The sequence below is a fragment of the Neopelma chrysocephalum genome, unplaced genomic scaffold (assembly GCF_003984885.1).
Source record: "Neopelma chrysocephalum unplaced genomic scaffold, ASM398488v2 Primary Assembly neopelma1_24, whole genome shotgun sequence".
NCBI lineage: Eukaryota > Metazoa > Chordata > Aves > Passeriformes > Pipridae > Neopelma > Neopelma chrysocephalum.
The window spans coordinates 24,679,042-24,698,012 of NW_020897693.1; the positions used below are offsets into that span (position 1 = coordinate 24,679,042).

At 38.0% G+C, this 18,971-nt stretch overlaps 1 protein-coding gene across 1 annotated transcript; it reads left to right on the forward strand.

The window, feature by feature from the left end:
• Positions 1-11,107: 11,107 nt before the first annotated feature.
• Positions 11,108-18,750, forward strand: EMC7 (ER membrane protein complex subunit 7). Its single transcript, XM_027708887.1, has 5 exons — positions 11,108-11,376; positions 13,472-13,591; positions 15,457-15,595; positions 16,119-16,199; positions 18,273-18,750. The coding sequence occupies exons 1-5, from the start codon at positions 11,135-11,137 to the stop codon at positions 18,423-18,425; spliced, it is 735 nt and encodes a 244-aa protein (XP_027564688.1). The 5' UTR covers positions 11,108-11,134; the 3' UTR covers positions 18,426-18,750.
• Positions 18,751-18,971: the final 221 nt, after the last annotated feature.

Below are 18,971 nucleotides of genomic sequence, written 5' to 3' on the forward strand. Positions count from 1 at the left end.
AGGCTTTCATTACATCTCTTCTGCATGAAACAAACTTCTTTTCTGTAAGAGTTAAATAATTTTTAGAGACACTTTCAGAGGAGGATTGCCACATACAAGAAGCCTGTGGCATGTTTGGTTTTAAATGGGGGAATTGCACAAATACAGGCAGCTGTTAGGACAATGCACATTTCATTACTGTTGAATTGTCTTATCACATGTGAATCAGCTGTCCTATTATCTACTTAGTCTAGATAAAAGTGGAGTGATGGATTATTGAGGAGTTGAAGTCTTAACAAGTCTTGGCTGTGAGAAACTAAAACTGTTCTTTCCATTCTGATGAAATTGCTGCAATTAATGCAGAAAGGAACTATTTTGTGTGTTCAGTTTGGAGAACAGAAGTCAATACTTTCTGTGTCTGCTAATAGTACTATGTCTTGAAGCTTAAAGGCATAGGCATTTATGTGTTTGCTTAAAAAAAAGGAAAAAAACCCTTGCTGCATTAGTTCATTTCTGGATGACTGTGCCACCTCATGTTCCAGCTGCAGAAAATAGTAAACTATTAACCACCATTGTACAAATAGTGTTAAAACTTTATTTTCAGCTTTTTAAGGCTTAGGCAAGTAAAGTAAGCAGTAAAACAAATTAGTAAAGGAGTAAAGCAAAGCAGAACTAAAGAATTAATGGGCAGGTTTTCTTCTCAGCCTTGTATTTTAGTAACTCTAAAAGCTTGACTTTTTAATCAGACAGAATGAGTGGTGAAACTTTTTGTTACTTATAAGTAAAAATGAATTTGCCTTTTTTTTCTTTTTTTTTTAAGATGCTACAGTTAAGGTGTTTCTGGATAAAGAGGGCAGAGAGGGAATTCTGAAGAGTAAGTTTTCTAAATGTCCTTTTAATTGGATGATAGAGTACTGCTGCAAGGGATACCTCTAAAAATACTGTCCTCTGAGTGGTGGCATCAGTAATTATTAAAGGGGATTGAGAGCTCAAACACAGGCAAACTCTAATCCAGACTGCCAGACTGTGGCTGATGTGTGTCTTCCTGGTTGGCAATGTAGAGAATTGACTTGCATAAAACTAGGGGAGTGTTTAAGATACAGTACAGAAATTCCTATCACCTGAAAAGGATGCCTGTGATTGTTGGGTGATTGGGGTATGATGATACTGGAAGTCTTTCCAGTCCTGTGTGCCTAATCCACGGCAATGAGGCACTTCACAAAGGAAGGTTGGAGACTTAATGCTCACAGAGCAGTCATGTTTCCTCCCAATTGCTGCTTTCCCACCCCTCTGACATGTCGGGGCACATCTGCTTGGCTGAATTCCCTGCTCCACATCCTTGTCACTTATCCAAGTGAGAATAAAATGCCTTCATATTTGGCACACCTAGTTTCCCAAGTGGTGTCTTGTACCTCAAGTCTTCCAGGTTCTCACTACAAAACAAATTATCAGCTTAGTGGCATCGAACTGTGAAAACTCAGAGAGTCTTATGCCCTATGCAGGGCAACTGTGGATGCTACCACTTGGTTTACTCCTTAGATTAACACTAGAGAAGCATAATGATGCATGCTAATGTGATGGCTGTTTCAGTCAGGAGGTTTAAGATGAAGCTGGTGTATTAAGAGTGTGTGTATATAAATGTTTTTTGAACATAAACACCAGTATTCTACTAGTATTAATTAAAAATGCCTGCAGTTCTGAACCTTTACAAATGGTAGGCTAGTGACTGCTGCTTAGAGGTCTAAGAGGTTTGTTGGTTTGGGTTGGGTTTTTTTCCATATTCACCCATCTTGCCTCCCTCTCCGAGTACAATTCTTTAAATTTGTTGATGCCTCTTATAAGCTTGCAAAAAATGAAAATTCAGTCTTTCAGGGTTTTCTGACCACACAAAATCAGGGAGTTGGGCAGAGTGAGAACAAGTCTTGTTCACACGATGCTGCGTAAGCACATGTATGCACTCGTTGCTGTGCAGAAGTATGATCTTTTGCACTTTCCTCTGCATTCCAATACATTTATGCTTCTATTGGTGGCATATCCCTTAACATCTCTAAAGGGATTCTTTCCATCTCACAATTCTTGATTAAGAAAGCAGATTAGCTGCTTTCCAGATGAACAGATAAAGTTGCTACTGAAGCTAAAAACAAGGAGAAAAAAATCCAAAAAACCTCGGCACAAACAACAACCCAAAACAACAAACTAGAATGTACTTGTCTCCAGCATAAAGTAGCACTGTGGCCAGATGACAACAAATGCTACTACCGATTTGTCATTAAAAAGGGGACATAAGAATGTTTGGGGTTTTTTTTAGGATTTTAGTGTATTGTGATTTAGTTTGCTTTCCACAGTGTCTGAATATTTGGTTTGTGACCTCAGCCACTCTACTTGGAAGGGCTGTAAATAAGAGGAGAACGCCCTTGGAGCCGTCTTTACAACTGGCAGCTTGCTAACTTCAGCTTTTACCTTGGGGACCAGCAAAACATATTTCAGCATTTCTGCGTGCAGGATTTGGCATACATACTTCAGATACTGTTTCCTCATTTGATAGTTCTCTCTGAGCTCTGGAAAATGAGCGTTTAGCCCCTGGTGACTCCCTCAAGTCCAGTCTGGTTGAAACAGTCAAGGATTGTGCTTATGTGAAAGGAACTGCAAGACATCATTCATAAACTCACCAAATCTAAATCTTGATTGTAATAGGCTTTTGTATTGAGAAATTGTTAATCTACAGGTCTTGGTATCCTCATTAATACTTTTTTCCTGACAAAATGGATTGGTCAGTGGTTGCTTTGTAGTATTTATTAAGCTTATGCTATTTTTCATACCTTATAGAGCAGTTCCTATTCATTACTCTATGTCTCCAAGTTACTGCAGCCCACATGTTCTTGGTGTTCAGCATAACTAACTGATTTTTCAGACTTACTTGAAGTTGTCTTATGGCCAGGAAATGTATTCAGAACTTGAACTGATTTTAATGGTCTGCAGTAATACCTTCACTGGTGTTTAGAAGCATTATACTTTTTGAGGAAAGTATCATTTTAGTTGGCATTGCAGCAGTATAATTGATTTTTACTGTCTCATCAATGAGAGACTTGAGTGAGAGGAAGAACTAATTTGAGTCGGATGGCTCCAGCAAGCCCTACCTTTTGCTCCCACATCTAGTGGTGAGATAAAAGGAAGATAAACAGCAATTACTGCTTTAAGGACAGCCTCAGTCACATCTACTGTCTCATATACTGCTTTTTCTCCTCATGGCACTGCCAGCTGTCAGCCATGCAGAGCTGTGGCATGTGTGGAGCTGCAGCACTGCTCCTTGATCTGTTGTTCTGTTTGAGCTTCAGACAAAGCATTGCCTCTGCTAAGAGACCCTTTTGCTGAACCATTAGTATTCTTTCGTAGCAGAACTTCCCTTAGGAGATATTCCAAACTCATCTCAAGTTGTGTCAAAGATTCAGTTATAAAAGAATCTGCTTTTCTGTCTTGTATGTGCCTGTTCTAGGTTAAGATGCCACTGTGTGCTTTGTATGCCAGGAGAATCTTCTAATGTTAAATGCACAAGCTCAGACTTTCTAATCTCCCTATGTTTTGTCTGCCACAGAGACTGTCCAGCCGGATAATGGGCTGTGTAAAAGCCTGCGGTGGGACTTGCTGGTGGTTCACCTGAGCTCGAGCTTACTGTGGCCTTGCTGAAGAATGCTCCTATTCCAGGTAGCTATGCCGCAGCCAGTAAAAAGTCAGTTGCTTTTTCATCAAGCATCACATTATTTTATAGAGAAAGAGATTATCAGTTTCAGAGACGACCAGATTGGTACTTTTTATTTACTTTGTTGTTTGGAGGGGTTATTTCTTCTTTTCTAAACAAGTATTACTTAGGAGCTCAATGTAATACATATTTTTAAGAGTTTATGCACTGTTTCTTTCCCTCTCCATCCTACCCATCCATCCCCACAACTCTTGTTTGAATACAAAGCAGCCCTGGCAGTTATTTGATTTTGCTTCCTCTTCCCAATATTTTGACATGTCAATATCTAAAAGCATATCTTTACACTTGCAAAGAGTAAGTCTAAACTAGACACCAGAGTCTCTGTCACGTGGAGCGAACACCACTTTTAAGATGCTTAGCTGAATTCTTTAGGCTTGTAGAAAACAGTGAAAGTCATAAATGAAATCCTGCAATAATCTTTTTGTAGGTCATAGTTACTCTATTTGCCTAAAATAAAAATATAAAACCAAAACACAAAATTAAATTCAGGATTTCTGCTAGCTGTGTCAAATCCAGCGGGCCCTGGATTTTACTAGCCATTATACAGTAGAGCTTGCCAGAGGAGCCTGCTGTCAAATACGATTAGAATACATTTACAAATAATGAAAGCAAGTAGCTAGAGGGGAGGAAAAGGCATTACAAGGTGACTTATGCTATTATTTTTTCCAAAAATATATGAGACATAGAAAAATAACCCATTCTTACATGGCTCAAAAAATTAAGGAGGAAGGAAACATATGCATCCAAACCCATGAATCATATGGCAACTACAACACATCATGCTGCAACTACAAATATTTTATATGACAAAGCTAGTATTTTAAATCTAAAAATTATTTCATTTAACCCCACAGTGCTTATCTGAGAAATAGTTTAGCCTGAAGCAGGATTTTCTATTAAAATAATAAAAAAGAAACATTAATATAGTATAGAAATAATCACTATACTCCTATAGGACTCAGCCTTAGACTACAGGTAAGTAAGACAGATATATTTGAGTCAAACAGGAACTACTACTGCGTATTGCAAAGCTGCTAATCATGTTTCTTTAATGAAACTGTTTAACACACTGAATAGCAATGTAACAACGCATAGAAAATTAGCTTGTTTGCCATTGATTAATGATAGATAATGTGTGCAGTTCCCCACAGTGGTTCATTTGAGCAGTTCTCTGTGATGTACAAACTCTGGCTCATCAAGGCATGCCTTTACTTGTACAGTCTGATTCAGCATAAAGGCCCACACAAATAGGAATGCACTTTAAAGATAAAGACAGGATTCATATTTAGCTTATTTACAGTGTAATAGAGGTGTAATGCACCTCCAAATTATTTCATTCAGATAAACAAGGCAAAGATTGAAGGGTAGAAGAAAAAAAGTTGCTTATTTCAATAATAGCTTGAAAAGAGTTACAGAAGTAGTACTGGCCAATACAATGAAAGAAGACAGTAGGAGAAGCTATCAGCAGTTACTCTTCAAAGAAGTAGCAGCTGGTAAACTCAGGTATCAGCTGTGCACATGTACAGTTATGTACCTCAAATGCCAGTGTACAAGAAAGGTGTGTACAGATAAACTTAAAGCCAAGGACAGTTACAGTTCTCAGCTTCTCAAGAACAGCCAGAATGTGTTTTAAAAAAAAAAAAGTTACTACAGCTACTGCTGAAGGTAAGTAGTAGGAGTAGCTAAAGCTTCAGAAAAAAACCCAAAACACTGCAGAATCATTTCTGAGATCAAGAAATAGCCAACTGAATCCAGAACTACTAATTTGCTCTATAAATAAGAGAATGAGTTTAAGGCCTAGCTTTGTTTCTTTTGCTTTGTCAAATAATGCGAGTTCAGAGGTTTTCCTACTTTCATATTTAGTTTGAATCCAGATTTGGTAATGGTACACACTGTAATAGTTTTTGTAACAACATATTTAATACACCAAAAAGAATATCATCTAGAAATTGCTATTCCAATTCCCCTTGCATTGTTATACTTCTAAGTCCCACTATAAATTGTGTAAAATAAAGCTCTTCCACAAAAAAAAAAAAAAAGAGTAGGGAAAGATGGGCTTTGAAATTATGCAGATCAATCTTTGGCCTTTGGTCATTCACCTCCTTGAAAACCAGCATCAACTTTCATGATAGGCCAGAAATAGTTAAACTTCCAACCAGAAGGAGGATCTCTGCTGCTTTTGGCCATTATTTCTTCAGGTTCTCCTAGCACAGAAGCAACTGTAGCATAATTTAAGCAACTGCTTAAGGCTCTCTGAATTAGAGCATCGCTTTGCATATCAGATTCAGGATTTCTCAGACTCTCTGCAGGGCAGACAACTTGTGGATCTCTGTGAGCGTGTTGCTTGGTTCCTGAAGAGGCTTCTCAGTGGTATAACATCCTACCCAAGCACTTGCAGCTGCTTTGTGTTGCTCTGACTTCCTGTCTCTTGGGAACCAGTTCTACACAGCATGTGAACTATTTGAGCTTGACATACAAATATAGGAATGTTGTTTTGTGGTAGTCTATTACCGATACTGCAGTAAAGCACAAACATGCTTTCATATGTCCTTCTGTAAAGGATGTGATGATAATGCTGTATTATGTGGAGGCCACCTTGTGGCATTATGGAAGTAGAATCCAGATGTAAAAAAAATAACACAGCATTAGACTCCATACTGAAAAATAAGGACTCTAAACTGCTTATTTTTTAGAAACCAAATATCACAGTAATGCGTCATTCTAGCCTCGTGAATGATTACAGGTCCTGTCCATACGAGTAACAGCACAGGAATCTGAGAACGTGTGTAGCACCATCCTGTGGGGCATAGCTTCTTAACTAGTCAGCTTAATGAATGCTGCAGTTCTTAAGCACGCTGCTTGCATGGTTTTTGAACAATTGCTGCTTAACAGAGATGTAGGGACAAATCTTTACGGAGAACAGGAGCACATCAGGAATGCAGTCATAGTACTGTAAAACTGGCTTCCAGGTTACCATCATGTTACACCCATACTTGTTCTGCTTGCACGAGGGAGTCTGGAAATTTTTACAGCAGGAAAAGTATGCTCCTTTTCCCTGCACCTAAACTATTAATTAAATTTCTTCCACAAAAGAATGAAATTTGAATTCAGTAAAGATCAGTTCAATTGCAACCAGACAAAACTGGTTATTATCTGGCAATCTCAATGTCAGCATTTGCTGTCTCCTGTGAAGAGTGTGCCAAAGTAGAGTATCCTGTTCATGGTTTTGGACATATAAAAAGATGAAAACAATTCATTCCTGAAAAAAAAAACCAAAAACCACATCCTGAAGAAGTTTGTCCAGTCAACTTGAGATGAAAGCAAACAAGGGAGTAGATGAATGTTAGATCTCTGAGACTTAGAAGTCCTCATCATATGTGCTGACTCCACGCTGTGGGGATGGATGTGTTGGAGATGTAGAAATTATTCTGACAACTACAGAGTTCACAGGGGATTAAGAGATTTTTCTGCCCCAGCGCAGTTATTTAGGTTGCCAAAGACCTTTTAGATCATCAAGTCCAACCAGTAACGTAACACTGCCAAGTCCACCACTAAACCAGGTCCATAAGCACCACACCTACATGTCTTTTAAATACTTCCAGAGATGAGGACTTCACCGCTTCTCTGGACAGCCTGTTCCAGTGCTTGGCAACCCTTTTGGTGAAGAATTTTTCCTAATGTCCAATCTAAATCTCCCCTGGTGCAATTTGAGGCAGTTTTTCTTCCTGTTTCTTGGGAGAAGATACTGACCCCCACCTTGCTACAACCTCTTTTCAGGTTGTTGTAGAGAACAATAATATCTCCACTGAGTCTCCTTTTCTCCAAGCTAAACAACCCCAGATCCCTCAGCTGCTTCTTATGAGACATATGCTCCAGATCCTTAACCAGCTTCATTGCCCTTCTTTGGACAGGCAATCTGTTTGAAGCAGAGTGGGATTCTGGAGCAACTGAAAATGGTGTACCTGTGTACCTTTCTGCCTCAAGTCAGATGTAGGACCCTCTCAGGGCATTTTATATTCAGGACAACAAAAAGACTGTTCCTGAATCCAGTCTGCAATCCTGACTTGTTCTGTCCGTGTTCCAACCATTTCTAGTGTAGAACAGAAAATTTCCAGTAGATGGCATTATGATTCCACACTACAATAAATATATTTTAAAAAAATAAATCAGTGCTGAAAAGATATGCACCACAATTTTTGTTAATTCTGTGTTTAATCATAGTAAGGTTCCTTGGTAAGGAGAGAGCTCAGCAAATGAGTTAACCTGGCTGTAGCCTGTCACTGTACCTTTATGCCGAATTCTTCCACCTACCTTCAGTTGTGTATTCTCATAAATCTGCTGTCGTTGGCTGGGCATTTTGATTTCTTCTCACCTCTAATTAGTTTCTCAAAAAAAAAAATAGGATGTAGCTGTGCTACAGTATTCCAATGCACATGTAGTTCTTATTTATTCTTCATGTCAGCAAGGATTGTATCTTTGCTTCCACTGAACATATGTCAACCAGAATTACTCATCTGGTGTGCTGGGTGTTGTTATCTGTGTACCTATATCAGGGGACTGACTCAAAGATTATGATAAGACTAGAGGCAGATGGCTGAAGCTGCTCCCTGCTTGTCTGGTCAAAGTCAACACCTCTGCATATTACAGCCTGAGTCATACACAAACCAGATTTTGGGCTGCTGCTGTTTGTGGTCCAGTGTATTGAAGTAAACTAGTATCAATGACAGGATCATGTTCCTTTTCAAATGTAATTATTTAAATACTAGCCAAGGTGCTATCAGCTTTATGGAAAGAGAAGTTTTCAGAGAAATTGCACTGACATGTTCAAGGATGAATTAAATGCTTTACTAATGGTGTCCTGTAAGCAAAAAATATATAGCAAGTTTTGCTAGCATTCCAACTGTGAAAAGGATTCAGCGCAAAAATAAGTTCTGCTACGTTGTTTGCAAAGTCCTTTTATCCTGGCAGGATTAAAAAACTCTCTTGCTACTTAAGAGTATCCAAGAGTATCCCAAACCACTTAATTCAGAAACAGCTATGATGGTCTTGGATTTTGATGTTTTGTTCAGAGAGATTTAATGGATGTCCTCTGCTTTTTCAGTTTGTATGTGAAACCACATGTGACAAGAATCTGAGACAGATTTCAGTGTTATCAGTGTGATGGAATTATATTAATCTAGACCTCCTCTTTGTTCAACCCATTAGGGACTGTCAGCTCTCATCCATCTGGCTGACAGTGTTAGTCACAGCTGATTGAAGTAACTCAAACAAAACCATAAATGTGCTTGTGAGCAGGTTAGAACTTCTAAGAAACTTGCCATTTTCTATGTAGCTGTTACTCAAGGAATGATCCATCAATGAAGAGGCAGCTACAAAACATGGAGGTCATCCTTGATTGCACTTTCAAGTTGTTGGAATTGTTCGGTTGTTTCAATTGTATTGAAGCTGTTGCTTGGCAGTTTTATCTGATTTCTGATCAGAGATTCACTTGAAATCAAGCGGCAGATACGACTTTGCTAATAGTAAAATTCCTTCCAGAAAAAAACAGATAGCATCTCCTAGGTGAAGTACTTTTTATTTTGATAAATATATACCTGGATGTTTTTATTTCTTTGTTTCCATTTGTACTACTGTTGGTCTGGGATTTGTTCTTTTTACCTAGAAGGCAAACACCAATAGCATGATATCAAAACTCACAAACAGACTTGTGCAATCCGCTCAAGTGAGCTGCCACTGTAGCTAGTCTTAATTGAAAAAAAGGCAGTAATCAATTATTTTCTCAGTTGTGTACACTTAAAAATACGGTAACCAATATATCTGCATGAAATAGAACTTTTATATGTAAAGAAATTATGTGATTAGAGGACAAGGAACTGGTCACCTAACATTGGAAAGGTTGCATGCCAGTGCAGCTATTGGATAAGGCATATATGTATGTGTGTGTGTATATATATATATAATTAGTCATATATAAAGATATGCCTCTGCAATGAAAGCTGCAACTACAGTCAAGGCTTCTACATGAGGATAAAATTCTAGCCAAGATGCTGTTTAATTAGCTGCTAGGTTTGTTAGCAGGACGATACAGAGAGAGAGAAGCTTTTTAGATTAGATTATGAAAGAACAAATGAGGGTTTTTTTCTTTAGGTTCTCCAAGTATTTAAACCAAGAAACTCTATTATGTAGGTTATAAAAATAAATTATTTGGTTGAGGAAATCCTTAAAACTGGAGGGCATGATCATTCTTTGTGGTCTGACAGTATCCTAATACAGTTCCTTGAGGATATTTTAAAAATATGAGCATTTTTACACTAACTGCATGTAAAAACTATTAGCACGAGGTGTCACTATGAAGATGATGTGTCTCTGTGATGTTGTAATGGAAACAGTGTTGTGTCTGTGGCTTTAACATAAATCTTACTGCTTAGTGGTTTTATTGGTAAGTACTTCTAACACTATTCAGTTCTGGCATTCTTAGGTTTTCACTCCCAAAACTGGTGGAGGTTAACGCTTTCATGAGCTTATATGATGGAAGAACCTCATAGATCATTGTCTCCAAAGCAGACACAGCTAAAAGATATTGCCAGACAAATAATTCACAACATCCCACTGACATGGGATGACATACGCTTTTCAAATCATGCCTAGTATGATACAATGTTTTTATTATCCGCTGATGACCAGGTTAATCTTGTTTAATGATAATGTTTTCCACATGTTCAGTAATTAACTCTGACATAAATAAGAGATGTAAAAAGGAAGCAAGTGTAGCTACAACGTGACAATAAATACATATGACATAACACGATGTGCTCCACAAAGGGAAATTAGGTGACAGGGAAGGTACTACAGCCCTTGTGGTTTCTCCTGTAAGTCTGTACCTCCCCACTAAGTAACACATTTTCATGCTATTGTACTTAATCAGAAACAAACTGCAGTGCTATGAATCACTGCTAAGGCCTTTATTTTATGATACATTTTAATCTTTCGTAAGCTTGTTACTTGTTTTCCCTTGAAAAAGCTTGTTACTCTTTGCATGATAACTATTAAGATTTAAAACTAAAACGCCTTAAATAGATCCATTACCAAGGAACATACACATTTACGTTCTTCAGGTTCATATTTCTGCCATTCCACTTTTTGAGCAGCAAATTATCTTATCCTTTGTTTTTCCTCACAATCCGAAAAAACAAAGGATCCCGCCCTGCCTTTCCAACACCCGCGTGTGACGCGGGCTGTTGGATAAGCGAGTTGTGTTTGGGCAGATCGCGCAGGTTGAACACCAAAGCTCAGCCGCGCCTCTCCCTCTGTCCCAGAGCTCCGGCCCGAGGGGCGGCTCCGGCGCCGCCCCGCCCTCTCCCTAGCGGGCGCAGGCGCGCGACGGTGTCGCGGGCAGTGATGGCGGCGCGGAGCGGGAGCGGGGCGCTGTGCCTGGCGCTCCTCTGGCTGTCGGTCGCGCCGCTGCCTCGCGGCGCCTGCGGCTCGGAGCTCCTCGGGCCGGCGGAGCTGCCAGGCGGCGCGGGCCCCGGGGAGCGGTTTAAGATCGAGGGCCGGGCCGTGGTGCCCGGAGTGAAGCCGCAGGACTGGATCGCGGGGGCCCGGGTGCTGGTGGACGGGGAGGAGCACGTCGGCTTCCTGAAGTGAGCGGCGGGCGCGGCGGGGGTCGGGCCCCGCGGGGCGGCCCTGGCCAGGCGAGGGCCGGCGGCAGGCTCGGCCCGGCCCGGCCCGGCCCGGCCCGGCCCGGCCGTGAGGGGGCGAGGGGCGGGGCGGGGCGGGGCGGCTCCTACCAGACACTGCCGTGTCCCGGTCAGCCGCACACGGTTGTGGGATCGCGGAATCACAGGCTGCCGAGATGGGCTGCTGGCGTTACGCTGGCCCCGTGCCTTGTAAGGGACTAGGAACGGCCAGGCCTGCAGTGCTGTAGATTTTGGCCTCAGCCTCCTGCAGGCGTATCCAAACTGATGGCTCGGGCTGCTGGCGTTGTAGCGATCAAAAACATTGGAACAGAGTTATAAGTAAAAGCAACCCCAAAACAAAGAAAAATCCCAAGCGCGTTTGCACTGTCTGGAGGACAGTGTTTATTCTCAGCTTCTGTTGGTGCAAATGCTGCCACTTCGTTTCAAGAACCTTAGCTTTGCTAAGAATTTACCCATTGGGTAAATTCTTGAGAAATGTTTGTTGCAGTTGTGGTTCTGTGTTACAGTACCCTTGAAAAACTTTCACTGTACTGGTGAAAGCCAGTTCAAGGGATGACTTTAGCGCTTCACACAACATCATGCAAATGCAATTGGAAGTTGTAAAGAATCACATTATCTTATTCAGTCTCGGGTGGTAGTGGGTGTATATAAACAAAGGATCTAGAGATTTTAAGACATAGAAAATGTCCTCAATTAAGAATGTCATAGTTTCAAAAGTAGAAGTTACCAAAACCATTCCAGTTATCAAAATAGGAAAATAATTATTTAGTATAGTAAAGTTGCTTTTGAGTATTGCATGAGTCGTTCTCTAGTATGAGTATTTTTATAAATCTGATTAGTTTCCTCACTGTGGTAAAAATGGAACTTTTTTCTTCTAAAAAAGTCAGTATTGGATACCAGTATATGAAGTGAGAATTTGCTGTGTCATATGAATACATCTTTAGAAAAAAAATTAGGGGAATTTTATGAAAGTGATACTGTAAAGAATGAAAAATTAGAAGGAAATTCATAGGGAAACATCCTTCTAGCAATTGCAATATAAGATAGTGTAAGCATTCTTAGTGCTTCAAATCATCACATAAAAGTGGGAAGATGCTTAATTGATGTACATCTTTGAAAAAGAGCTGGTGTAAAGGACATAAGGACAAAATTCTTTCTGAGAGTTCCCTTTAAGAGGGTTCATTTATTTGTTTTTCTGATGCATGTTTCTAATGTGTCAGGTTTTTTTGTCTTAACTTTGAGTCTTATTTTTAGAAGAGAGATCACTGCTGTTGCTTTTAACACTAAGATTTTCTTATTGGAAACTTCTGGAAACACATAGGAGGAAAACTTCTGTACTTTTAAGACAACTGGAGCTGAAGCTTTCAAGTATCCTTTTAGTAATTTCACTGAATATTCAAGTTTCATATTTTAAAATAAAAGCCATCTGTATAAAATTCCCTTCTGTGTATATGTTCAGAGCTCTTAGTTTCCTCAGTGTTGTGATTGAGTTTTCCGGTGTGGGCTAGTCCTAAAGGGAGCCATTAAAATTAAACTCCTCTATTTCACAACAAAGGCACAAACTACTATTATTGTGCATTGCAAATCTTCCCTAATATCTACCCGCACTATGCAGGATGTCAGTTTGGGGAGGGGGTTTGCTTCCCGCAGAAGTGTTGAAGTAAACTTCATTGTATGTATTTCAGAGGGAGGAAAGAAGGTGTAAATTCCTTCTGCTATTACTTGAATACATGAACTGTAACTGCTTCAGATCTTACTTGGGCTGTTGAATTATTCTTCCAGCAAGACAATAACTTGAGGGCACAACAAAATCTTTAACAAAACTAGTAATTTCTGCTACTGTTGTGGCATACATTGATGATCTTAAGGGGTTTGATATTGTGAGTGCTGAATGATTTAAATTTTTCTTTTAGCCATTGTTACATTAAGATTTATAATATAAAATGATAGTCTTACAACTTCTTTTAAAAAACCAGAAAGCTTGCTGTCTTGTATGCTGGAGCATATTGAAATGTAGCGCAACTTATTGTTTTTTCAGGACAGATGGAAGTTTTGTGGTTCATGATATACCTTCAGGATCTTATGTAGTGGAAGTTATATCCCCTGCTCATAAATTTGAGCCCGTGCGAGTTGACATAACTTCAAAAGGCAAAATGAGGTGAGCCTTTCCTGATTTGCTTCTGTGTTGGTGTATTACGTGTTCCTGACAGCACAGTACAAGAATTAATGTAAAGACTGCTGTAGGTCTGATGTTCCATGTCAGACCATATGTTTTAGCTTCTTTTAACATCACTTCTAGGACCTGTTTCTTAAAATCCAAAGTCTGATCTCTTTCTTTCTTTTTATATTTATGGCCTTAAATAAGAGAAAATAGACTTTAAAAGTCTTTCTGTTTACTTTTATTATCTTCTTATGCAGCTATCCTGAAATAAAATCTGGGCATGAATCAGTTAACTGCTTTCTCATTTACCAATACCTTTTTTTCCTTCTTCCGTATTCCATTTCTTTAATAAATGTTCTGTTAGGATTTGGCACAGTGAAACTCCAAAGTATTTCTGTTACATCCCCATAGGACACTTGTTACAGTTACTGGTTAATAGTAGTAGTTGCTAGCCTGCAATATTTCTGTAGCATCATTAGCTTGTTTTTTATGTTATGGCAAGATATGTTATACCAAACCTCTCTAACTGTACCCCTGTAACTGCAAGTATTCAGAAATACAGAAAAATTATATATCTGATGTAGTAAGGTGATTTTCATTTAAATAAACATGTTTGTAGTTAATTTTTCTTTGTTCAGGCAGACATAGAGTTTCTTAAATTCATTATTGTCTTTTACAGTATCTTATAAAAGTTATCATTACATTTTAGAAATACAAACATCAGTATAAATACTCCAACAGTATATTTAAGGGAGGTTAAAAGTTGAAATCTCACTGAAAATGGTGCTTGTTTAATAACGGAACAATTTGTTTGAGCTTAGGTTTTTTCCAAACTTCATGTAATTTTTATTTTTATAGTTCGTTAGGCAATATCTTACTGGCAACAATATGTAATAAATATGGAGAAATAGACACAATAGTGTGTTTAACGTCACCCCTAGCACTGTTTGGGTATCTGAGGACTAGTAAGGTAACAAATTTGATGTTAAGTAAATTGCTAAGATATGTCTGCAGAGGAAAGTCGCGGTAGTCTTGGCATGTCTGCCAGTCAAACAGGTAGAAACTGTAAAGAGGAATACAGCTGAGGAATCAGAGATGCATGAAAAACTATGATACTTGAGGAAAATGTCAACAGGGCTTTTCTAGGGAACATTCTGCCTTAAAAAATTAATGTAATTCCTACAAGGAGGAAAAAGAATATTTGATAAGATGTACTTTAAAAGCTCAAGTTTTGGAGAAAATATTTAGTCATAAGGTAGGCAGGAAAGACATTCTGTGGATGAGTATTTGGTGAAAATTTCAGAAGGAATAAACTATTTCTCTTGTAATGAGCAGAAGTCATCCTTGGAGTTGCACCAAGGCAAGTAAATATTTGTAAATCATGAAAAATGGGTCAAGAGTGACAAAGATGGTAGTAACTGAGTAACTGTCTAAATACCAGGCCCAAATAAATAATATGAGTGAAGAACTATGGAAAAACCTGATAAAGTAATAAAGACTGAGATTCAGTATTAATAAATGCAAAGTAATGCACTTAGGTAAAAGGTATTAACTTCACATACAAATAATTGATCCCTGAGCAAACTGGTTAAACCAGACTATAGTATGCAAAGCTGTATCTGTCTTTATAGAGTGTAGTTTTTCTTGTTCATTACCAAGGTGACAAAAAATGGCTTGTTTTTGATTCTGTAAAAGATGCTGCTGAGAGGAGCTAGTTTCTGAAAAGTGAAGCCTAACTGACACTGCATAATTTTGTTTGTAGTCTATTATTAAAACTTTGTTTCGATTTATTTTAAAATCACCTTTTATTTTGTTAAAGATTCTATGATTATATTTTCAATTGTTCACATTTTGCTCATTAGAGCAAGATACGTGAATTACATCAAACCCTCCGAAGTTGTCAGGCTGCCATACCCACTGCAGATGAAATCTTCTGGACCACCTTCATACTTTATAAAGAGAGAATCTTGGGGATGGACAGATTTCCTCATGAACCCTATGGTATGTACAAGCAACACGCAAAAGTTAAAAGTATGCTAAGGATCCAAATACAGCTGTTTTTCAGAATACCAAGAATAAAGTAAATGAGAAAAGATGTACACACTTTGCTCTTCTGAGAGGATTGTTTTATTTTTTTCATTTGCATACAAATAGACAGTTTTTCTGTGACCTCTCCTTCCTTACATACCTTCTCTGTGAAAATAGCCTGTAGTCTGCTTCATTTGACAACACGATCTTGTTCTAATAATGTGGAGATCAACATGTTGCAGAATTGTAATTACAACAGTTTTAAGATATAACAACCATTTGCTTTATTGCAATAGATTTTGAAATCGTATTATTTAAAGCACAATACTCCCTTACCACGTTTCTTTCCTGACAATTGGATTACCGCTACTGGGTTACTGACTCTGAATGCAGTGGTTCTAGAATTTGGCTTTTTAGCTAAAGCTTTATGTTAGTATTTCTGAAAGTGTCTAGAGCAACAACTAAGCTGAAGAAGTATTTCCTGTTTTCTGTGTAGGTGATGATGATGGTTCTTCCGTTACTGATATTTGTGCTTTTACCTAAAGTTGTCAACACCAGTGATCCTGACATGAGGCGGGTAAGTACGTTCAGTTGATGCATACATAGAGACCAAAGATAATGAGGTTTTAGGGTACAGAGAAGCAATAAAAACAAAACTGGACTTTTAAAGAGGTCTTAATGGGCATCATTTATTCAATTAATGCAGTGTTGCTGTTCTGACATTTCCTGACTCATGAATTTGCTGTTAAACGGCACAACACAGAATTAAATTGTTTGCCACAACTTTGAAGCTGTTACAGTATGAATGGTGTTTTCCAGACTTTCTTTAGAGTGATAAATATAATTTCTCAAAGGATTTTTTTTCTGTAAATTTCCGGTATATTTCTGCACTATGTTTAAATCTAGAACTTTATTTTTAGACATCATTTAATAAGTGTGTATTGAGAAGAGTATGATTTGGGGTTCTCTTTCCTGTCAGGCTAAGGCACAGTTTACTATGTTAAATCCAGATGTCACAGTAGTGTATATGATACAGACTCTTAATGTAGTTTTTAAATTGCCTGATATATTGTCCTTTCATCATGCAAAATGCCGAATAGCAGAAGGCTAGGACAAAATGGAGATTCAAGGTGTTTGCTAAATCTTTTCTTATTTTTGAAGTATTCCTTATCTGTCATGGGTGGCTGTTTTTTGAGGGCTTGGTTAACTAAAAACTCCTTCTCCACTAAATGACCACTGTCTTCAGTAGTACTTTATAGGTGTCTGAATCTTTTTTTTTTTATAAGTAATACCTATAAAAAGCATATCAGAGCTATGTAATGCTATTTTGGCTGTAATTTTCATTAAAAACCAGATACAAATATATGCTAGATATACACAGCATGTTCTTCAAACCAAGCTGAACTCTGGAAGTTGAAAAAAAAAATCGTTTATTCCTTACTTTTTTCACTGGCCTGACACTGCTTACAGGCAGGCTGTTCTGATGGTAATAGCATCAGAACTTCTTAGTTCTGAACTAAAGAACTTCTTTAGTTCTTATTAGCTGACCAATATGACTTGTTAAGGAGAAATTTTAAGTTGAAGGAATTTTGCTTGTCATTTAAATTATCTTTAAAGAGTAGGAAAAGGGAGTTTTTAAGAACTTAATTGTAGTGGTATTCTCTAGATGACCATGTATTAAATTGTTAAGTGTATATCCAAATTCCATTTGTTTTTGGAGTGTATGGAGCTTGTATAATATTTTTCAAGTTAACTTGTTTTTTATTTATGGAATCAGCACAGTACTAGTCTGTATAGAAAGTTAATGATTTAGTGACTGCCTTTTGTGGAGGCTTTAAGTGTAGATGTAGTGTGGATGGAATAGTAACAAAGTCTAGCAAAATGCCCTGAAAACAGTTAAAGATATATCATTCTGAATGGTAACTAGAAGAGCAAGGTGACAATGCCACATTAAATTGGCAATTGCTGTAAGCATTATCCCATTGTGGATGTGCAGTTCAGCTGCTGTATGCACTTCAGGGGTGGTTTGTTTTGAAACGTGCTAATTCATCTCATAGAACCACTACGCTAAATTCTAAAGTTACATTAAGCTTACCTGGATATATGGTCTCATTAAAATCCTTCTTTTCATGAAGCAAAGAAAACTCAAGTGCTGTACTGTAATAGCTTAATGTCAGAAAGTAGGGCAATAAAAGTATCTAATCCCTTCAAACAGCAACAAAAATTTGTTAGATTTAGCATAAATAATACTAAATTGAAAACGTCAAAGTGTGAATGTATGAAAGCACAGATCTGAAAATCTAAACAAAAGCTTAAATTTTAAATGGAGGAAAGTAGTGCTGAAAATAAATAATGTCATTTTTTTCTTTAAGATTATTTTTTATCAGATGTTTGCCTGTAAGACTGCTTAAGACATGGTTACCATTTTCCATACACCAGTGCTTTTAGTTTTGGGGTTTTATGTTTCTGTGTGTAGCTGGGTGTTGGCTGTGCTTGCATGAAAATGTATAGCAATATGTACCTTGGAGGACTACAAATAGTGAAACAGTATTTTGGGAAAATTTGAAATCTTTCTGATGCAATCAACTGATGCCTTAACTACAGCCAGAATTGTTACAAGCTAATAAGATTATCTGATCTTTGCATGCAGGAAATGGAGCAGTCAATGAACATGCTGAATTCCAACCATGAGCTGCCAGATGTGTCTGAATTCATGACAAGACTTTTCTCTTCAAAATCTTCCAGCAAGTCTGGTGGTAGCAGCAGTAAAGCAGGGAAAAGTAGTTCTGGGAAAAGGAGGTAGTTGAGTCTTCAGTTTGCACAACTGTTTGTTATGTGCTGTCGTGTTTATTTGTCTTGAAAGATCAAAAAGCCACTACTGTAAACTTTAACCAGGCAGAAAATCAGTATGCTACAATTGTAGTTTGTAGCTTTTTTTTAGACTGTTATAAGCTGTTTTGTACTTGACAGTAAGCAAAAGAGGACATGGCTTCAATACTGTATCTGTATAAAGTTACTGATTATACTGAATTAACTATATTGTTCTGTAGAGAATTAAAATAAATTATATGATGTGCTTCACAGTAATGAATGTCTTAAGACAATGTATAAAAATATTTCAAAGATAATACAAGTGGAGTTCAGTCTTAAGATGTCTTTAATGTTTTACACTTGCTTGAGTCCTGAAATGAACAAATCACCCTTTCAAAATTGAGTTGTGGGTTTACTAAGTAGTTTGCTCTATCAGCTTGTCACATGTTACATATAAAATAATTTTATTTTATGTTGTTTACTGCCTACACAATTTACACAACCACACAGTGGGTAAGGTTGGAAGGGACCACAGTGG